Here is a 23340-nt window from a genome sequence, read left to right on the forward strand (position 1 = left end):
CAGAAAAACAATACCAAAAACTCAGACAAAACCTGAAGGGAAAAAAAAAAACCCCACAAAACCTCTAAATATCTACGACGACAGCAACACATTTAAAAGCAGAGGACTTCGCACAGGCTCATCTATTCAAGGGCATAATGACACAGAAGAGTGGTTTGTGCGCTGTAAGCTGGATTAAAGAGGTGAACTCCTTAGTATAGAGAGGCAGATGGTTCAGATTACTAAAGCATACAATCAGACGCAACTGACTACTTTCTGAACTAATACACTGAGCTAATTTCAGAGGGAAAAAATATCCTTCACATTATCCATCCCTCTCCCTACCCATTTCTAAATTTTAAATTATAAGCCAGCAGGGCTTCATCAAGAGTTGGTTCAATTAAATTAATCAGAGCAGACCGATTATATGGCTGTAGTGGAATTTCCAAATTCCAGCCCTTGAGGACAACATCCTGTTGAAAACTGAGTCCAATGAGACTCAAAACCCGAAATGCTTCATTAAGCAAAAATAATCCTTTGATCCATCATTTTATCTCATTGGACTCTAAGTACTATGCAAGGATTTGCTTGAATTCTATACTGTTTCAGCGGTTACTGTGTCCTGTACGTAAATACCCAACCGAGGCAAGTGTAAAAGGGCAAGCCAGAGGGTCCTCTGCTTACATCTGGATTACCCTAGCCTGCTCCTGCATCGTTACACTTCTGCATGGAAATGACGCGCTGGATACTTTAACTGCTCTGATCCAGAAGGTAAGAACACGAGTCAAATCATCAGTGTGTATCGAGGTCACCTTTTCCTCTTACACGCAGTCACTTCCTGGGTGCTCTATTTAAGCTCACTGGCGTTACTTGGAGAAAACTTTTTTTTTTTTTTTTTGGCGGTACGCGGGCCTCTCACTGTTGGGGCCCCTCCCGTTGCGGAGCACAGGCTCCGGACGCGCAGGCCCAGCGGCCATGGCTCACGGGCCCAGCCGCTCCACAGCACGTGGGATCCTCCCGGACCGGGGCACGAACCCGCGCCCCCTGCATCGGCAGGCGGACTCCCAACCACTGCGCCACCAGGGAAGCCCTGGAGAAAACTTTTGACGATGTTTTGTAACACAGATTCTCAGTGGCTGTGGTTTTCTCCAGGTCAAGGGAGGAATTTGAGCATGGCTAAGACTTTAATCTATGTTAGTATCTTTCTAATTAAAGCACTCCAAGAGCAGGTGGGGCAGAGGGGAAAGATACAGCCTATCAGTAACCCATGCTTATTATTTTATCTGTGGGCATGAGCCCTTTCAGGAAATAGATGACTATCCCTCAGATTGTACAGAACTATATAAACTGGATTTTTGCCTAAAATGCTTTTTTTAATGTATTTTAAGATCTGCTTTTCATCTTACTAACCAATTTAAAATTGTTGCTAAAATGGTCTCAATTTGAAAGATTAACAAAGATTTAGGGTGAAATAGAAACTTTTCTCGGTGGTCTCTGATTGAGAACGTACATTCATACTTAGCTCCAATTCTAATTTAAGATGTGTTGCCCGGGACTTAATACATTCAAACCATGATCTCTAAATTATTTAAGATAAAAATCCATTTTATAAGTTATTCTGTTATTAAATTATTAGATTATAAAATTATTAAAATTCCATTTTATTAGGAATTAGGAAATATTATGAATGGTGAGGGTCTCAATTCTAAACTCCAAAGCCAGTTGGTGAAGCAGCCTCTCCCTGTCCAGTCCTCTTCTGTCTGTCTGTGTGTGTGGGATGGGGGGAGGCTGGGGAGGAGGGGTGGGTGTCAAGCATCACAGAAACTCTTACGTGGTAACTACATCAGTGTGACAAATGAATACTCCCTGGTGGTGCTTTATGAAATCAAATCTTCCATTGTCTTCCCAAAAGATGATTCCATTGGAAGTGGGATCACGTCTTTAAAAACTTTTTATTCCTCAATTTATTATAAAGGCCTTTCCACTTGGACATTCAGCAACTATTTGCTGTGTGTGGAATCCTCCAGAAAGGGAAAATAAATACTCCAGGTGAAACAGGACAACTAGGTGTTACCCCTCCTCCAAAGGCTTCTCATCATACTTGAACAAAATCCCAAAACTTTACTATGGCCATGTCCCCAGTGCCCCAACCAGTGTCTAGTTTCCAGCACCGCCCCCCGACCCCCAACAGAAGGCTCACTGATCAGGCTTTAAGTTTCCTCTGATTTCTTTCAAACCTATGTAATTTAATTCTTTAATTTTACATTACTCAGTATTTTCTGTGGGCTTATAGCACAAGGGTCCATTACGTTAGTTTCCATATTCTGAAACCACTTTATAAAGACCATCTTTTACAAAGCTACCAACCCTGAGACAGAAGTATTATGAGGAAACTGAAGTTCATCTTTACTAAGTGGCAAAGTCAAGATTTAAACTCGGATTTGTTTGACGCTAAAGCTCTACTCTTTCCTTTTTATACCACGTGGACTCTCAGAATTGGAATTACTTGGTTGAATGGTGCTTGCCAAAAAGAGGAAAAGATTTTTATAAAACTGCCATTAGAAATGACTAAAAGTTCCAGCTTAGCCACACTATTACCAGTATTTGGTTATTAGAGATGAAAACATCAAATACGTTGTTTTAATTATTTTGTGTTTTTCATTACCAGCAAGGGTAAGCATTGACCCATTATCATTTCTTATTGTCTTCTTATGCTTCCATGTACTGACTCTGCAGGTGGTGGGCCACCACCTGGGGCAGAACGCAAAGCACGTGACACGTGAACCACTATCACAAATCGGGGCCTACTGGGGAAATAACTAACTACTTATTACCCGAGACCAATGAAGGAAAAACGTAAATTTACTAAAATATTTCTTTATTTGAATAAGGTCAATGTCATTTCTTGAATTCCAGCTAGCATCAAATTAACAATCAGAAAAAAACACTTGACAAAACGTTATCCAATTGAAATCAACAGTGGATAGAAAACCCTTTTAAACTTTAAAAGAAATATATTAAACAGGCAACATACAGATCTAAAAAGTTGCAAGTGGTGATTTTACATTAGATCTTATAAATTAAAAAATCCCCAATATAACCATTTGTTCACTATCTCCCTGCGATAAGCACATGGACAGGAAAAGATAATCACATCTTAATATTCACAACTGTCACTTATGTTCTTTACAAGGATTGTATCTCTGCAGTGCAGCGGGTCAGGCAATCTCTTATTCAAGTAATTTTTGTTTTCCCCAAGTTATCAAAAAGTACAACTGTCTGAGATAAAATGTCACAAAAATCACAATCAGCAAAGCAAAAAGTTTTAGCAGGCCATCTTGAAGATGGGGGTTTTCATGGCTTGACCACGATATGAAGATGCTTTTGTACGTTTAAGAGCTGTCAACCAAAGTACCAAGAGCGACAAGCAGCAATCTGGGTTTAGTTTGTAATTGTAATAAACCAGGAGTTTTAGTAAAAAGAACATTAAGTAAAAAATTGTCAGTATAAGAGAATCAGTGCACATTTGCTAATGTCATTGACAATGAAAACGTTACATCAGCTCTCAGCTCAGCGTTGAAGTTAACAAGAGACTTCTTTGTTCACCCCCCCATCTTAGCGCTTCTCAACAGCAGTGTGCTCAGAATCACCTGAGGTGCCTGCTGAATACTGATATGCTGAAGCCCCCACCCCTGGGTTCTGCTTCAGGTGGTTTGGAGCTGAGCCTGGAATCGGTATTCTTAACAAGCACTCCAGGATCCAGATGGACCACAGACCACACTGAGAAACACCATTATCCCTTTAATACATGACAGAATATTGTGGCCTCATAGAGTTTCAAGCTGAATAAAACATTCAAACAATTACAACACAAAGAGGTACATTAAATAAGAGTATTAACCATTATATCGAATATAATTGCATTTCTTTTTTAAAGTGGCATAAGCACAAAGACTTACACTAAAATTGTAAAATCAATTTTGTTTTAATCCAAGGCACCTGTAAAATACTTGCTGGTGTGAGAGAAGTTAAATTCAATTATATAAAACAGTACAGAAATGAAAGAATCCTGGCAGTGACTGATTTTTCCATAGAGCAAACATTTTTTTCCTACAGAAATGAGCTACTTAAAGTTGACGATTTTGAGGAAAATAAACCAAATTTCCAATAATATGGTAACTTGTATGAACCGATTTACTGAGTGATTTTCAGCAAATTAAATCAGTACGAAAGAAAAGAAGGTTCATGCTCGTATACTGCATAGGTCTAACATTTCTTTAAGTTCAGGCACACGTGACCATGGATTTTATAATACTGGATATTTTGCAACCTTTTATCTCAAGAGGATTTCCAAGTCTACAACTGAAACATTCTTCTGAAGGTATTAATTTTTTTTTTCATGGAATAAGAGTAAATTCTGTGATGATGATGTCTCTGAAATATGAATTTCAAAATGCTAACACCACAAGGAAAAATGCTAGCAAAGCAGTTCTGTGTTGGAGTGGCTGTTGGTATGAGAGTGATGGTTAGAATGTTCCTCCTGTTCAGCGTTCCAGGATAAACGCTACTGTAAAAAAGCCGCGCTAGGACCGTTTGCATATGTAGTGCTAGTTAGGTATTGCTATAATGCAGAGTTCTTTAGAGCCTTTGTACGGATTTTCAGCAGTTAGTCCAGTCTGTAAATGACAACTAAGAGCAAATTTATGAAGGCTGTGAAGAATTAAATAGTGCTGTTTACAAAACGGTACTATTTTTGATTCTGTGACAAATGAAAGCTATCGTTTTAGCTATAGCTGGAAGAGGTAAAGTAAAAGAGTATTTTGAAGTCTACATCAGTCGTGAAGACAAAATGTCATTTACAGATTGTTTCTACTACACCTAGAACTATGGGCAACAACCCCTTCCAACCTGATATTTCAAAGTTAACTTACTAACAAGTGCTTCACAATATCCTTAGTTCTGGCGCTAAAAGAAAGAAATCAGAAGTACTAACACTATTTTTTCAAATTTTGCCTCTTCAAAAACTTTAACACTGCTGCTACTGCCTTCTTGATTTCCACAAATATGCAGCATCACAAACGCCAGGTTGCGTGGAGTGATGTAAATCAGAATGCAGTGGTAGTTTTTAATGACCTTAAAATATACTCAGGGCATGCAATCTGAGTTGAATTTAGAGATAACAACGCAGAGTAATTTTCATAATATTGAACTGACACTGTTGGAACATAGACATTCAAGAATATGAGCAACCATGAAATGAACACGTCACTAGGTAAAATACCCATAAAAACCATTGTCAGAGGAATGTTGTCACCTAAACGGTTTTTCAGGCAAAAAGCAGCTCTTAATTCTCCCCTCCAACTTCCTTTAACAGTGAAATATATCACTGATAATCAGAAGGGAAAAAATACCTCAATAAACATTCTGAAGCCTATTATCCAGATCCTAACACTCTCACACAAAACATTCTTTGATTTCAAAGGGAGCTGTATTAGACTCAAGGACTGCAGGACTGAGTCTTCGAGTAGGAAATTCTGGCCTCTAAAAAAAAGGCTTGGGTTACAAAATAAACATGATGGGTAGCTCTCAGACCTCATATTTTGGTGGGGGGGCAAGAGGGCAAGGGTGTTCATGCTAAAGATAGAAACTTGCAACATCAGAGACTTAGGGGTAACTTTCATATACGGGGGTGCCCCCTTTCTGTTATTTACCCTCTGATTTATCAATATTCTGTTCAGTGGTTGTATTCTACTGGCCGGAAATTCACTGAAATTTAAATAGATTTATGTACTATGCACAAATTTACATATGGTTGTCTTTAAGGTTTATTCTTATTCAAGTCAATGTTCAAACAGTTATTTTATACAAAATTTAATAATTTAGACTACGAAGCAATTTAAATACTTAAATTCCCTCAAAAAGACATTTTGTACATACATACATGATGTACACATATGAAAATGGTGATCAAAAGAATTTTTTGGCAGCTGCTTCTTGCTGAGTCCTACGGAAAAAGAGAACAACAACAAAAAAAACTGAAAGAAGTTCTATATACTTTACATTGGAATGAAACAGGATTGCATAAAATGAAAAATGCCTTTTGAAGTATGAAATACATGAAGATAAACATATGTCCTATACATGTATTCCCATGTGAACTGAAATAGACTAGACACAATATTTGCTTTGTATGAACCTAATTTTATAGGTATTGAAAATTCTATTATGGACCTTGATAACTTTATTGAATATCTCAAGTTAAATAAATACAGAAAAATGTTGGGTCAAATTTTAGAGACTTACCTATACATGATATAACCAATGAATAACACCGTTTGTACCACTACAAATACAACAAAGTGCACCGTAGATAAACACGATGGAAATGGCGGTAGTTCTGGACATTTCAGTCTTTCATTTGATGGCTATAAGGCAAAGAACTTTCTATTACAATTAGTCAAATCAGTATTTTAGAAAAGGAAATAAATGTGAAATCTTTATAAAACTCATGGTTTACTGTATAAACTCAAGTATTTTCATTAATTCATCTCATAATTGCCTTCCACCCTCTTAACTTTCACCACCAAACTTTTTGAAAGAGCAGGCAATGTGGGAAGGCCTCCACTCTTTCACTGTCCCGTCACTAACTCATTGCTGTCTGGCTTCTACCTTCATCACAGTGACAATGATTTTAGTGTCCTTGAAGGTCACAGATCACCAATTCCCTCGACACTCCCAGTTTATACTTGCTGTACTAGAGCAATTATTAATAGCAGCATCCTCTCTCTCAAAAGTGTTCTATTTCAGACAATTACACAGTTGCCCTACCGATGAACTACCTGACAGAGATAATGGCCTTTTCTCAGCTCTCATCCACCCCAATCTCCTAACATTCAACATCACTAATTAGTATTCTGGAAAATGTTTCTTTTCCTATTTCCATGATTATTCATTCTATTATAAGCAAGTAATTAAATACTAGGGACAAAGATTTCATCAAAGTATCCAGACAGAATGGCTTCTAAGGTTAGTTGTTCTCAATATGCTCACACCTATGGGACAAAGGTCTTCACTATGTATTGATATATACTACCCACAGCATCAACTTGGCCACTGCAACAAAGGCAAAAGTTGGGGGGAAATAAACTCAAACAGAACTAAGGGAATAGATGATAATGCTTTGGATGGGAGGTAAAATGGTCAATAAGAAAACTATTAAGCTATATTTGAAAAATTGGAAGGGAAGAGGGAAATGCTACAAACATTTGTGAATTTTATAAGGGTTTTCAAAGCCAGTAAATAAGTTAGGAAAAAACTTAAAAGTTCCAGGGATCTGTCTTCTCAATAATATCTCATATGCATGTTAAACTTCAAAAATATGCTACCTATTTTTAATATTTATTGCCTATCTCCAAAAATGTAGATGGGACTTACACTACAAAAAAGACCTAATAAAGTAAATAAAATAAAACTTTAAAAAATGTACCAAGTAATACAGGAAAGTAGCTGGAAACAAACAAAAATCTTGCCTAAAGAAAGCTGCTATCAGCCAGTTTTAGATCTGCACTTCCTGAACAGCCTAGACAGAGAAATATGAATTACCTGGTGCCTGTCTGTCTAACAAGTGGGTGTGTCGAGAGACATTTACCTTGTTCAGAGCTGTTTAAAGGTATCATTACTGATAACAAGAGACATGTTTTTAAAAGAGAACTTATAGAAAAGAACCTAGAACAAAAAGAGTCTGAGATTGTGATGACTCCACTAATTGGAATAGCAATTTATTTTTTAAAAAATTCTATTCAATAGGCTATGGAAGCATGATATGGAACACGTAGACATTTGAATCACATGGAGTAATTCTACCTTGAATATTAAGAAGGAGCACTGGCATTAATTTAAAAGTTATAATATTTTCGGTGGAATATGTGGTTTTCCTTCCAAAAGAAGACTGATAATCATGAACTAGAAGAAAAAAGAGCTTACCACATTTCGCTGCACTAAGTTATCTATGTCCCGCTTCACTATGTGGAGGTGCTCTTTGATGTCATTGAAGTGCTGGGTTGTCTCATAAACGCCCCCTGCAGATCCAGGATGCTGTATGCCACTGACCAGTCTGACAGTTTCACTCACGGAATTCCTGAAATAGAAAATCCTTTTACAATGGAATCACTAGAGAGATGATTTTTACAGTCAGAGATTTCAAATGGTTAGATATATTTCTAAACCCAATGCATCAGATCATTAAAAAAAGAAAAACAGAAAAAAACCCCAGAAACAAAATAAGTATTTTAAAAAATTGTCTTCAAGATCAGAAAATAGTTTATAAAAACTAGATTATGCCTTTATCTTTTACTAAAGGTTGTCTAACCACAGAGAATAATACTAAATAATCTGTGTTAAAAACAATATTATAAATGGCTTGAATAACATAATGGATGATACTCTTAATGAGCTTAAATCTTTCTAAGTGTTTAATGTTGTGCAGTAAAGGATTAACCCATCAGGCCTGGGCTGCCCAAACCCCACACATTCCAAAGGTTTTCAGACCTGGTCCATGACTAGCCCCTGGGAGATAATCTCTATGCTCCTGGAATATGCTGCCTGTTAAGAGTGCCTTTGTCTACCTGGGGCCTTGGGCCGGCCAACAATATGATTTATGTTTGTTTGCCTGGGGCCTTAGGCTGCAGTACCAGTCTGACCTCTAGGGGGACTGAAGATTGAGTAGTTGAGGTCAGTCATGTGGGTGCTCCATGCCTACGTGACTGACCCCTAATAAAGAAAACCCCGACACCAAGGCTTGGGTGAACTTCCTTGGTTGCCAACACTTTGCACGTGTTGTCACGCATCACTGCTGAGAGGAATAAACACCGTCCACGTGACTCCACTGGGAGGGGACAACTGAAAGTTTGTGCCTGGTTTCTCCTTAACTCCACTGTATGAACCTTCTTTCTTTGCTGATTTTATTATATATCCTTTCATTGCAATAAACCATGACTGTGAGTACAGCAGCTTTTCTGAGTTCGGTAAGCACTTCTAGAAGACCACAGAATCTAGAGGCGGTCTCAGGGACTCATAAGACAAATGTATTATCAATAATTCAATTTCTCTTTACAGTTCTATCAGATGTCCCCTATATACAAACCTAGCGCTTCAACCAGAAACCAACTAAAGAACATCTATCTGTTTCAAATATGAAGGAAAAACTGGTTGTTTGGCATACTGAGCAATGGTGTGGTAATCTCCACCATGGTATCTTTTTTGAAGGGTAATTCTGACTTTATACATTTTACCTTACACTGACTTCAGAATATAATCCCCATGTAAGATGTGATTCCACTATTCAGATGTAAGATAAAGAGCTCTACCACTGAGTATGCCATTTGGATATGAGTCTGTAAGCATGATAGTGTAAGAGACGACAATTTTTTTTTTTTTTTAAAATAATGGCAGAAATGTAACAGGGCTATTTATCAAGAAAGAAAGGAACATATTTGAATTTCAGTTTACCTGAAAGTATTACTACTCCCTTTCACCTGTCTTGGTCCTGATGTTCCCTGAGAATATCCTTCACATAAAGCCTCTGTGTCTGGGCTGCTTCTTCTAATCCTGGCCCTTCCCTCCAAGAAGGAGGGTCTAAAACGGAAGGGCCAGTTCAAACTACTGCCTTTCCTCTATACTATCCTCTCCCTGAGGCTTCCTTGTCAAATGCAACCATTCCCTAAACATCACACATACTTTTCTCCTTTGTATCTGTATACAGTCAGCCCTCCTTTTCTGTGGTTTCCACATCCATGGATTCAACCAACCATAGACCAAAAATATTCAGAAAAAAAAATTCCAGAAACTTCTCAAAAGCAAAACTTGAATTTGCCACACAGACAACTATTTACATTGAACTTACAGCTATTTACATAGCAATATGTTATATGAGGTATTATAGGCAATCAAGAGATGGTTTAAAGTATACAGGAGGTTATAAGCAAATACTATACCATTTTATATAAGGGAATTGAGTACCCCTGGATTTTGGTATCTGCAGGGCCCTGGAACCAATCCCATGGATATGAAGGGAATACTGTATATGGGTTTTCTCCCTCATAGAGCATAAGCTACGTGAGAACAGTAATGTCTTTGATTTTCTGACAGCCTTCAACAGTTACAGTGCAATTTGGATGAATGAATAAATAAGTTATCTACCTTATTTCCTTGAAGTAAAGTTTGGTTTAAAAAGTATCAATAAAAGTTGGACTTCCCTGGTGGGTCAGTGGTTAAGAATCTGCCTGTCAATGCAGGGGACATGGGTTCAAGCCCTGGTCTGGGCAGATCCCACATGCCGCGGAGTAACTAAGCCCGTGCGCCACAACTACTGAGCCTGCGCACTAGAGCCTGCGAGCCACAACTACTGAGCCCATGCGCCACAACTACTGAAGCCCGCGCGCCTACAGCCTGTGCTCCACAACAAGAAAAGCCACCGCAATGACAAGCCCACGCATCGCAACAAAGAGTAGCCCCCGCTCCCTGCAGCTAGAGAAAGCCCATGCGCAGCAACGAAGACCCAAGACAGTCAGAAACAAATAAATAAATTTATCAATAAAAGCTTTGCTAGAAGAAAACAACAAAAAAAAGGAACTCAAATATTAAAATTACTTAGAAATAACAGAGTAGGTCAGGCTGAATGTTAAGTATAATAAAAAATCTTCAAAAATTCTACTTGAGTTACACGAGCAATGAAGAGTTAAAAATTTGCTACAAAATATCTCAAGTGCTTTCTGAATAAATGACATCTGTTGATTAAAACTTCTTTGAATGGCATACATGCTCAAGGAAATTCATGTGAGTCTAAGCTTTTCCACTTAAACCCAAATTAAGAATTATATTCTACTATCTCTAAAATACTTACCAAGAATAAAGCATCCCAGAATATACAATCTTCTCACATATCTGCATTTTAAAATATTGCTTCCCAGAGCATGAACTTGCTTACATATACATAAATGTCTTTTTAATACACAAAGACTGAGTCATCATTCATTCACTTGCCTGTTGATTCTGCTAAAGTTTATTTGCTACATGTTATGAGCCACGCAATTTTTAGGGATATAAACTGTGCAAGAAAAATATAATTCCTGCCCTGCTGAGACTAATAGACTAGCAGGAAAGCAATGTGATAGAGGCACATCTACAGTTCTATGAAGAAAGATGCATTTAACTTAGCTGGGCACCCACTGCTGAGTGTTAAAGGATAAAGGAGGGTTCTGTGAGGATGGGATTGTGACGGAAGGAGGGCATATGTAGCTTAGGGAATAGGTCAAGTGAAGAGGGCTGGATAGAACACCAGAGAAGAAATACCTTTTAAGGAATAACAGGAGGATGACCAACAAATTAAGAAAACTAAGAAGAAGCAGAGGCCAAGAACATCAAGAGTAAGTGGTATGCTAGAAGCCTTGGGAAAAAAAAATGTCTCAAGATAGAGGGGGTGGGAAAGGTGTCAATTTCTGCAGAAAGTCCAGCAGGATGAGGACTGAAAGGTACTCATTACAGGGCACCACTGACTGCAGAAAGAACAGTTTGGTGCTTTCAGGACAAATTACAGTGGTTTGGAAACGAAGACAGGCAGTTTGGTCTACTTTTTTAGAAACTCACTAAAAAGGAAGGAAAAAGAGAAGCAATAGTAAAAATAATAGAAAGCGTCAATTAAAGGTTTTGTTTTGATTAGTTTTCAATAATGGAAGAGCAAGCCCTTTTGTATGAGGTGTAAGTTAAAGGTAGAAGACAGAGAAAGGATCACTAAAGAGCAAGGGTCAGAGAAGTAGAAAGAATGGGATCCAGGGCTAAGGACTGGCCTGGACAACAGCTGTGCAGATGGAGACAAGTGTGGGGATGGAGGGTGCAGCACGAAAGAGGAGGTGAAGGAGGAGACAATGTCATCTCCCAGGAAGAATGTCAATGGCAGGCTGAGTTATGGGGCTTGAAGAGAGCGGTGAAGATCTTGAATCAGAGTAGTGAAGATACAGAATGAATACAGATCACTAAATAGCTTAAATATTATATTACAGGGACAGGCTGAAGGTACAGAAGATGATAATTTAGAGCAAGATCCCAGAAGAATATGTGAAAATATTCATGTAAAAATGCCTAGCACAGTACCCAGAATGCAATAGGTACTCAAAAAATTTGGCAAAGGTAAATATGAAATGCTAAATGCTGCCTGCTCACCAAAAAGAACTTATTTAAAAAATTACAACCAATTAATAACACAGCCAACACATACAAATAGCAAAGTTCAAAGAACATTAGTAACTCTGTCCACTGAAAAGGCCCAGAAGCAATTACAATCCAGTAGCATTAAGCACGACACTGTCTTTAAATACCATTTCTCACTGAAAGACCAGGGCTCCAAAGAAAAATGCCTTTGACACGTGTGGGACCGAAATGTACAAGAGAAACCTGGAAAGTCTTACACCTGAAAGGAAGGAAGCTACCAAAGACTACTGGGGTTGCATCAAGAGGATGCAGAAGCTAACCTGTAGGGACAGCTAGCGCCCAAAGATGAAACAATCTGAACATCAATTATAAGGACTAATGTAAAACAGCAAAACATGTTGAACTCCACGAGTTGAAAGACAATCAAACAAACATCACCTCTCACTATCTCATCATTTAACCTTGGTCACCGCCAGAGGACCAACTCGTTACTCTAAAAACATGATAAAAACGAATCAAGTATTTATCCTGCCTTTCCTGAACTATTTCAGGGTAACAAGTAAGTAATCAGAGAAACTCTTTTTAAATGGAGACGGAAGTTTAGAATAAGAGTGTCGTCCTTCTTCAACCTCTAATGAAATGATGGATTCAGGCTACGGCCATCACTGGCGAAAACTTAGGCTGATGGAGGCACTTTATAATGAATGGCTCAGGCTGACAAAATCTGGTTGTTAGTAACTGCTGGACTGGGTGATGGGGATCTGAGAGAAGGCCCTCCTTATATTAGCCTCAACTTTTTTGTATGTTTAAAATTTTCTATAATTAAATAAAAATTGGCAAGGACTTATGGTATGCTAAAAATAGCACCTGAGAGTAGAGATAATGAGTACTAGTTCTGACTGTTTTCATATCATGATCTTTTATCATTCAGAGCCTTTTCCCCTCTTTCTGTAACCTGCAGACAACCGAACTCCATGCTTCTGCTAAAAAAAATTCTATGATCCCCTAAGAGCGTGAAAATCCATGAAACACCCTTTCTATGAAAGGCAAATATTTCCTATCTCTTTGCATTTTTTTCTGAAGCTTATTCAGAAGAAAAAGCTTTAGAGGACAAATTCAGAAATTTGAGTTCAGCTTTTACATTAACTTATTGCATGCATGACATTTGTCCTTCATTAATAAGGGGGAATTTACATGGATTGCTAACTACCCTAAGTAAGTGTTTGCATGGATAATACAACTGGATGGCTAGGCTTTGCTAACCACTAACTGAATCTTAAGATGTTCTAGTTATTACTCTTAAGTCAAACAAGCACAAAACAGTATCTAAAGCATGCTACCATTTACATCAGAAAGAAGGAGATCTAAGAAAATACACATGTGGAGAAGAAATAGAGGAAGAACAAACCAGAAATTAATGGGATGAGTTACCAACAGGGGGTGGATGGGAAAGAGCTAGAAAGGAGGAGAGAATGGAAGTGGGGCAGCAGTGATGAAGAGGAAGTGATACCTCAATGAATATATTCTGGCTCCTAGAACCACAGCACTCACATTCCCTTCGTATACCCAAAATATAAACAATTAAAATCAACCAGGATGTAGGAGAAATGCAAACACTAACAACAAACCTAACTGTATCATAAATCAATATCATAACCATACTGAAGAGAGTGGGGAAGAAGAGAACTAAACTACCTACCTGGAAAACAGGTAGATACTGTAAGGCTAGAGGCAAAAGGAGCTTTACATAAATCATAAATCCATCACTATATGTGTTTCTCATAGGAATATGGCTTAATAATTTGAAACCACTTTATGTATACTTTATGCACACACTAAAACTATATCAATAAGTAAATACATTATAGATAAGAACCAGGTTTCTCCCTATCGGAGAAACAATTTTCAAATAGGGAAAGGAGGAAGGCTAAAATCAGCCCTTGAGTTTTCAGTTCAGTCCAGTCCAACCAAAATCCAGAGTATCTATATAATCTCGTGGTATACAAACGTAGAGTAAGGGATACAAAAATATGTGTATATGTGTGATTAGTATACATTCACATATTCCCTAGACCTGCCCACTGAGAGAGCCTAGATGCAATGGCACCCTAGTAGTAATGAGTATACCTAGTGCCCAGATCTTGGTTTCTAAATACTTTTCTCCAATAAAAGGAATCAGGGCTCACTGAGAAGTGGTTGATTCTAGAGCTGGGGCACAGAAAATACAAGATGAGCTTGAAACATATTACAGTACCAGAAAGTAGAGAAATATTTTTAAAAGATGGGGGTTTGTTGAAAGAACACAGAAGCCAACCTGAAGGAGTTCCTAACGACCAGAGCTGAAACAATTTGAACAACAAAATAAATAATGATATACAGGATTATAACCCACAGAATAAATAATCCATGAGTCCACACTGATATAAGCAGATTAAATAAATAAATGGGGGAGAAGGAGTAGTGGTCCTTACAGAATGCCAGTAAGTAGATATAGAAGGAATTATGGAAATAGAAAAACCAGCATTTGGTAAACACCACATTCTTGTTTCAGATAAAACATCAATGGATGCTAAAATTAGTGAGCTAAAAGTTAAAGTGAAACAGGATATTTACAAAGACTCAAAGTATCTTTCCCCAAATATTTATTAACCACCAAGGGAAAGATAGTAACTTCAGAGAAACCGGGAAGAAACAACAATATCCAAGTGATCACAGCCAACATCATCAGTTATAAGACATACCAACAGCATGAACATGATGCACTGTTGTATTCTTGTCAAAAATGCAGAACCTCCATCCAATCATGAGTAAATACCAGACAAACCCAAACTGAGGAACCAAATTGGTCCAATGAATTAATCAATGTTCTTGAAAATTGCCATGGTCATGAAAGACAAGGAAATATGAACTATTTCAGACTGCAGAAGTCAAGAGAAATAACTAAATGCAACGTGCAATACTGGACAGGATCTCAGAATGAAAAAGGCACTGGTAGAAAACTGGTGAAATTTGAGTAGATCATTAGTTTAGTTAATAGTACTGTACCAATGTTAATTTCTCCATTCTGACAATTGTACTGTGGTTATGTAAGATGTTAACATCGGGGGAAAGATAAGTGAGGGATATATGAGGGATATGTCCTTATTTTTTCTTGCAATGTCTAAAGTCTAAAATTAGATCAAAATATTTTTTTAAATGTTAAATTGATCTGGTCTGTTTCTCAAACAGTTTAGCTATTCATTTAACATCATAAATATTTTAATCATGAGTTTAAAAAACTTGAAGATTTTTTTAAAAAATGCCAAACAGTACAACTGAAAGAAATACAAATTTGCAGTTACAAGTTAGGCTGCCTGTAATCTCTAGGTGTTAAATGTTATCACCTTCTGTTTAACCTCACTCGTTTTAATTTTCCAGTCCTAAAGAACTCACCTTAACACTCTAGTTTGTCAAGGGCTGTACTGGCTGGGGCAGTGCCCTAACGTATTAGCTTATGACATGTAACATGTCGGCTGTTTCTCTGCTTCAGGTATTGAATGCTAATTATCTGGTAAGTGAATCCTTTTTAAAAACCTATCATTCAATGTTCCAAGGACACAGTGTCTCCTCTCTGCAGCCACCCTTTGCCCAGGCTCTCTTAGGGTACAACACAGGATGAAAAAGAGGTAGTCACACATAGCATATTTCCTTCAAAATGGTTTCATTCCATCAAAAAGAAGTTCCGGCATCAGGTATGTTTGTTCTACAGACCTGTAATACTATGCATGCTTATTCCTCCAGTTATTTTTCCTAGGATTGTTATGTATCACCCATATTCTTTTTATATTTTAGAAATGCACAAATGCTGTCAAACGACTGTGACAAAACCTTTTTTTTTTTCTTTAAGATGCTAAAGCATCTTTTTCTTTTCTAGCTTGGAACAAATAAAAAAAAATTTAGACAGGTTTCCTAAATATCGAAAGTCCCCGTATACTTTACATTCCCCTATTTACAAAATAATCTAGAACACGATTCTTACTCATGCTGCAGTCTTACAACAATAATGTGCTTGCATATGCAGAGAAGTCATGAATTTAGGATAAAGGTATCACGCAACACTCAGACATTACTGTTGTATACTTACTTCATTTCATTTACTTGTCTCAGAATCTCATGCTGAGTGTTCACAACAGTATCCAGTTCTTGTTGAGTGGTCTGGAGAAAAAAACAAAAGATGACCACCCAGCTCAATAATCCCCATTCTACAGAACATACAGCTTCTCTTTTCTACCTCTCCGCCACCGAAGGCTAATAACTAAGGCATATCTGCATATTTTCAACGCTCACCTGTCCATGCTGCCCTGGGATTCCTGCTCCTCTTTTAGAGAGCTCCTCCGTCAAGGAAGAGACATACCTTCTCTGTTCATCAAGAATCATATCTAACTGTCGGTTCAGCTGCTTGATTTCAAGATGAATACGATTCTGTCCTTCAAAGATTTGTCTCAGCTCACGATCTCCTACACTCTCAAATAATTCATCTGCTGAAATGGAAATTACAAATCAAAATTATTAGAATCACCTACACATAGTTTTCAAATTACTGTAAGTGACCAAAGCACTAACATATACTAGAATAAGAACATCATCAACACAGCGTTATGATCTTCCCACAGTGTTAAACATGCATGTAATTAATTCAATCGTGATTAAATTACTAATTGTTTTCACCATCTCTGGTGGTTGAATACTTATTATAAATTAGGTCTGAATTTTTTCACCTAAAAATTGTTTTGTCTTTTAAATAGACTGTGTGATTCTATTTACAGGGGCAGGCAGAACTAATCTAATTTGTTGCCTCTGGAAGGGGGTTGACTTGAAAGAGGTAAGGGAACTTTCTGGGGTGATAAAAATATTCTATATACTGATCTGAGTGATGGTTAAAGGGGTATACACATTTGTCAAAATTCATCAAACTATTCTCTTAAAATTTATGCATTTTACTTACATAAAAGATTAAGAAATGGAGTTGAGAACAGCTGATTTTCCTTTTATTCCTGACCATGCTTAAATCAGATCATTTCATTCAAACGCTTACTACAATAAGCTTCAGGATATATTCACAAATCATATGGGATGTTTAAAACAAATCCAAGGAAAAAATAAAACTTACCTTTCATTTTTATCTTCATTAAATCTGAATCACACTGTTAATCATTTATATTAACACACTACTTAGTTCAAAAGCTAGCCCAGGCTTTATTAAATATAGCCTTGATCATTTGTGCTCATAGGGAACCGAGATCATAAAAGTTAGCAGATTATATATAGTCCCTCTATTTGGCCTTATCTTGTTTTGTTTTTGACATGTAGCCCATGTAAGTTCTTAATTACATTAGCTTAGACCAATATTTAAAAATTTTCAACCTTTAATGTCCAGAATTCTGTTGAGTAGTAAGAGGAGTCGGTAATTACTTCACGTTACTCTCGCAAGTCTTGATAGTTTTCAAGTGTTCGCTCTATATTACTAAAGTAATTGTGTGTCACTAAAAGGAAAGAAATAAACCTTGGACGGTTTCATTCAACGAATATTTACTGAGTCTCAACTACTACGTCAGCACCGCTGTTGTTTTTCTAGGCTTAGGGGACACAGAAGTAGACACAGCAAACAAAGACCCCTGCGCTCACAGAGCTTACACTCCAACGGTTCACTGTCCACATCATCCAGGTACTCCCGACTGCACACTTCACTACGCGATACTCTTCCCGGTAAAAACATCAATCTCCGAGCCCTTTAAAGACTGAAGATTTGTTTAAAAATTATTTCTCGAAATTACTTGGAATGTGCCAGATCACAGAGCAAAGATAAAATGAATGAAGTGCCAGGTGACACATAAGTGCCACAGCTATTGCTGCAGCGGAGGACAGCTCTGCTCCAACTCACCAGGCTGCCCTTGAAGGTCAGGGTGGTCCTTCTGGAATTCCTCCTTTTTTTTATCCAATTCTTGTTGAAAGTGCTCAAATTCCTCCTGGTACTTTTCTTTTTCTTTCTCAGAAATTTCTTTATCTGGTGTAGGCTTTTTTGGAGTTTAAGAATAGATCATTAAAAAAATTAAAAAGAAAATAATAAACCTCAATATATGTTCTTTTTCTCATTTTAACTACTCTACCACTAGTTGAAAGGTTAATTTACTCTTGCTACTAATATTACAACAAAATATAAAAATAGCCACTACCATTTACTGAGTGCTTGCCAGAGGGCACTGTCTTTAATGTTTACAACGTTAAGGTGGCCAGTACAAACATCTCAGTTTTACCAGTGAAGAAATGGAGCGTTACAGAGGTTAAGTAACTTGTACCAGGTCATAACGGCAATATCTGGCAGAAGCAAGATCCAAACCTAAGTCAGTCTTCTCAAGTTTTCAGCTACGAGGCAGTACCACTGAACTACAGATAAACTTTTGGAAAAAAATGAGTATACTTACCGGCTCTTTCCCAGGCTCAGTCAACTGGAAAGTCAGAAAAGAAAGGACATCATGGTCATCTACAAAGTAAAAGAAAAAAATCTGAAAAAGTTCTGTAATAGATTATTTTTATGGTTGTGAATTTACTTTATAGACATCTGTTGCTTTAAAATAATAATCAATAAGGGAAACAACAAAAATTTGCTCTAATTTGGTAAAGGCAACGGTGCTCTGTGAGCTTAGAGACAAAAATTCATCTGACTTATATTAGAACTAGGTTAGAATTCACTTTTTAAAATCCTAAACCAGAACATTTAGCTGTGTTTAACACATGATGGATGTTTAATAAATGTCTGATAAGGGAATGAACAAACAAATGAAGGGTCAAAACAAGTCCAAACTCCTAATTCTGGCAGCAAGATCCTCCTTTATTTTTCCACAAATCTCCTTCATGCACTGCGTCCCAGTCAAGTGAGACAAAATCCTGTTCTTCAGGTATTTCCTGTTCCTATCTGTCTCTGAACCTTTCTTATAGTGCTTATCAGTCCCAGCCTTACTTTCCTGTTTTAACCATGACACTGCTCTGTCCTGGATTACTGGGACAGTCCTGATTTACCTGTGTTGCCCTGGCAATACTAATAGCATCTCCTGTTACTCCCAAAGCATCTCGATTAGAATATGATTACTTTTCTATATATTATTTGTATTTGTTTCCCTCATACAGATCTTATTTCACCTAAAATCGTATTAAAAAATCAAATTAGGGGCTTCCCTGGTGGCGCAGTGGTTGAGAGTCCGCCTGCTGATGCAGGGGACACGGGTTCGTGCCCCCGTCGGGGAAGATCCCACATGCCGTGGAGCGGCTGGGCCCGTGAGCCATGGCTGCTGAGCCTGTGCGTCCAGAGCCTGTGCTCCGTAACAGGAGAGGCCACAATGGACAGTGAGAGGCCCGCGTACCGCAAAAATAAATAAATAAATAAATATATAAAAATCAAATTCATTTCAAGCTGTTTAAGCTAAAAACAGCTAACAGATCAAACCTCATAACATCGAACTACAATACTCATCCTGGCTAGTGTCACATTCACAAAGCAAGAGAGATGAATTTCCACTGCAGCAATCTCTTTGCTTTCTGAAACTTTTATGGAGATCTAGATATATAGCCAGATTAAAGAGAAAATTGTAATACCATAGTGTAGGTTAGGTAACACTAGGAGAAGTCACGCAGTGTTAATAGAGCCCTAGACCCAGGAGCCAGAAATCTAAACCAAGTCCTGCCTGCGTCTGAGTTATTGGCCATGTGATCTTTAGAAAGCCCTTTAAATCCAAGATTTGACCAAGTCACCTAAAAATCGGTTAAATATGATCTATCCTTTCTCCTTCCCTCCTTGTTCTATTGTAAGGAAAAATTCACATATTTGAAAATAATAAAAATATTATACAATATGAACACAAGATGGTGTTAACATCCAATGATAAGTTCATTTAACACCACTCATGGAAAAAAAAGGGTAAGTACATCTTCTTTAAAGTTTAGCCCCCAATAATATTTCCTCAGGCTACCAAATTCATTTAAATGTGCTGTGGCAGCTCTCAGGATCCTAAAACACTTGGCAGTTAACCTTTTAAATGTTTCCTTCACTATAAAATATCACACCCAAACTGACAGTCTAATTTACATAATTGCACATAGCCCCAGGCAACTGTAAACCTACAGAAAGCAGAGGATCAGCAGTCCCAAGAGACCCAAAAGACTGGCACCCCAGATCATGGAAGGTTACAACCAGTCTTAAAAGGTTAAAAGCAAACAACGCTACCCATCTCCAAAATACATTCTTCCCAATAAAATTCATTTCACAACCTTTCAATATTAAAAGATACCAAGATTTTACCTGCAAGACCTCCAGTTGCAGCAGATATTCCAAAATGCCCCTGTGCAGGGATAATCATATTTTCCACTTTGGTGCAAAATTCATAATCATTTTTGTCTGGTGTGAAGCCATTATTGATCATTACCTAGAAAGACAAACTGTAGCTATAGCTTTTACAAAGATCTTGTAAAACAAATCTCAAGCAGTCAGTTTATGACTATTTGATCTTTATATTTGGTCTAATAACCACCAAAAAGCTATCAGCTTCAAATCATTATGCTGTATACCTTAAACTTACAGTGTTGTATGTTAATTACATCTCAATAAAATTGGAAGAAAAAATGAAAATAAAAAAAATTTATAAGCTGTAATCCCTTGTCCATTAAATAAACTCACTTATTTGGTATCATTATACAATGAGATAATTCACTTCAGAAAATGGTTTTTGCCCTACTGTGTGTCAAAGGCTTAAAAATAAAAATCTGATAACTTTCCATGAAAATCTTTCTAAAGTAGAATGTGGTTCACCTTCTCTAGAGAAGACCTAAGGAACCAACGTGATTACTTTCTCTGAATGGTTCCTACAGAAGAGGGATCAGGCTTGGTCTGAAACTCCAGTGACAAAGCGACAACGAGTAAGTTAAATTGACAATTTTTTACTATAGCAAGTTAAGAATTAAACAGATTGCCTCAGCAAGTAGTGAACTCCTCTTCATTAAATTAGGGGGGTGGGCTTCCCTGGTGGCGCAGCGGTTGAGAGTCCGCCTGCCGATGCAGGGGACACGGGTTCGTGCCCCGGTCCGGGAAGATCCCACATGCCGCGGAGCGGCTGGGCCCGTGAGCCATGGCCGCTGAGCCTGCGCGTCCAGAGCCTGTGCTCCACAACGGGAGAGGCCACAACAGTGAGAGGCCCACATACTGCCAAAAATAAATAAATAAAATTTAAAAAATAGGGGGGTAACTGGACTGTACTAAGTTAGCAGAGAGTCAGCAAAAGTGACAAGTCATATAGACAAAAAAAGGCAGAAAATGAAAAAAACAGAAAGACACACAAGCTTCTACGTTTCAGAATGTATTTTTGAAATAATGACCCTACATGTCTTAAACGAACTTTGGAAATCTAAGCAAGCACAGGAATCCACCTGGCACATGAATATTCTTCTCATGAGCCCAGTCAAGCAGTGGTCTGGCCTCTTCAATACCTTTCACTTCTAGCAACCCAACCACTAGCCCCACCCTAAAGAAGAGCCATCGAGATAGAGTGGAAGCAAAGGGAGTAGGTACACGGCACCAGAGTAAGGGCACTTCTATCATTATTACCACCAGATGCAAAGTTTCGTTAGTGACACTTAAGATAAAGTCATACAGGTAAAATGTGACAGTACTTGATCCAAATTTTTAGCAAAAGAGTAAGGGACAGGGCAATATGAAGGGTTAATCTCTATATAACGTAGGATGGCAACATGGGAACTCCTACCAATTTTTTAAAAATCACCTGCCATTTATTGACCAATATTAATATTTCTGTTTCCTCTGCTCAGTAATGTTCCTATCTGAGTTTATAGCATGTACAACTGATTCTCCTACAGTCTTTCAAATCGCCCATCAGTAAGACATTTGCCTTTGAGAGATAAAAAAAGAAGTGTTAAGTTAATCATATTCTAAAATTAATATTAAGAGCTTTCAACTCTTCAATATTTTTTCCTTGAGCCCTAAGAAATTGAAAATCCATCCGAAGTATTTACTATCCAGTTCTAATTCTTTAAACAAACAAAAAAAAGGTACAATATATTCACTGCACGATGAGTTTGGAGGAACCTTAGGGCTGTGACTGTACAGGTACAATATATCCACTGATTAATATCAGTAACGCTTCTTTCAGATTACAGATAACATCCCCTATTCATCTTACAGTTTCGACCCGTTGTTAAATACCATGCTTGCAGTATTTAAAATCTTGTTTTGGAATTCCCTGGCGGTCCAGTGGTCAGGACCCCACGCTTCCACTGCTGAGGGCGTGGGTTTGATCCCTGGTCGGGGGAACTAAGATCCTACGTGCCACACGGCGTGGCCAAAAAAAAAAAGTGTATAATATCTTGTTTTGACATATTTCCTCCACTAACAGCATTTCTTTTTCCCCTTGCTTTGTTTTTCCCTCCAAAGCTCAAACAACTGGGAGCTAAAGATGTAAGTACATTTAATAAACATTTCTTGAGTACTAAACATGGACACAATATTAGGGAGTATGAGGAATGTAGGATATAGTGCCTGCACTGAGATGTGTACAACCAGACTGATGAGAAAAGACATACAAACCATAATTAACTAGCAAGTCAAGACAACATATTTTAAAGGGCAAATAAGCACCAGAGGAAAAGAAACACTTATAGAGTTTAAGAGAGATCATTACGAGCTGATGTTTGGGAAATCTGATGGAAAGGGATCCTGAACTAGTATGTTCAAGAATGAGCACGACTCTGCCAGGTAGAGAGGAAAGGGGAGAGTATTACAGGAAGGGGCAGCAGACGGAGCAAGCACACAAAGGCTAGGACCGTTAAGTCACAACCAGATGTCCTGCCAAGTCTCTCTAAAATGTATTCTTCAGAACACTGGCTCTATAGACATTCACAGATACAAGGTGAAAAGAGAATTCCATGGCCCAGTAAGCCTAAAGAATGAGGGGTTTAATAAAGGTTCTTTATTTCAGGACTTCCCAGCGTCTTTAACGTGCTTGTATGCACAGACCTCCCAATCTTATCTGACCATGGAACTCTTTTGGGGGTTCTGCGGGATTACTGTTTTGCGAACTGCTGGTAGGGCTGACGGCCTCACTGCACGGGGTCGTG

At 37.9% G+C, this 23340-nt stretch overlaps 1 protein-coding gene across 1 annotated transcript in view; it reads right to left on the bottom strand.

The window, feature by feature from the left end:
• Window positions 1–5788: 5788 nt before the first annotated feature.
• Window positions 5789–23340, bottom strand: part of LMAN1 (lectin, mannose binding 1) — a 26868-nt gene continuing 9316 nt past the window's right edge. The window contains exons 6-13 of the mRNA XM_007450119.1: window positions 20516–20639; window positions 18645–18703; window positions 18104–18236; window positions 16510–16703; window positions 16307–16377; window positions 7963–8116; window positions 6283–6404; window positions 5789–5983 (exon numbers count right to left, since the gene is read on the bottom strand). Of these exons, the coding sequence (XP_007450181.1) occupies window positions 5947–5983; window positions 6283–6404; window positions 7963–8116; window positions 16307–16377; window positions 16510–16703; window positions 18104–18236; window positions 18645–18703; window positions 20516–20639 (894 nt within the window). The 3' untranslated portion in view covers window positions 5789–5946. The remainder of the gene's footprint in view (window positions 5984–6282; window positions 6405–7962; window positions 8117–16306; window positions 16378–16509; window positions 16704–18103; window positions 18237–18644; window positions 18704–20515; window positions 20640–23340) is intronic.

This window comes from Lipotes vexillifer, unplaced genomic scaffold, assembly GCF_000442215.2.
Source record: "Lipotes vexillifer unplaced genomic scaffold, Lipotes_vexillifer_v1.1 scaffold79, whole genome shotgun sequence".
Lineage (NCBI taxonomy): Eukaryota > Metazoa > Chordata > Mammalia > Artiodactyla > Lipotidae > Lipotes > Lipotes vexillifer.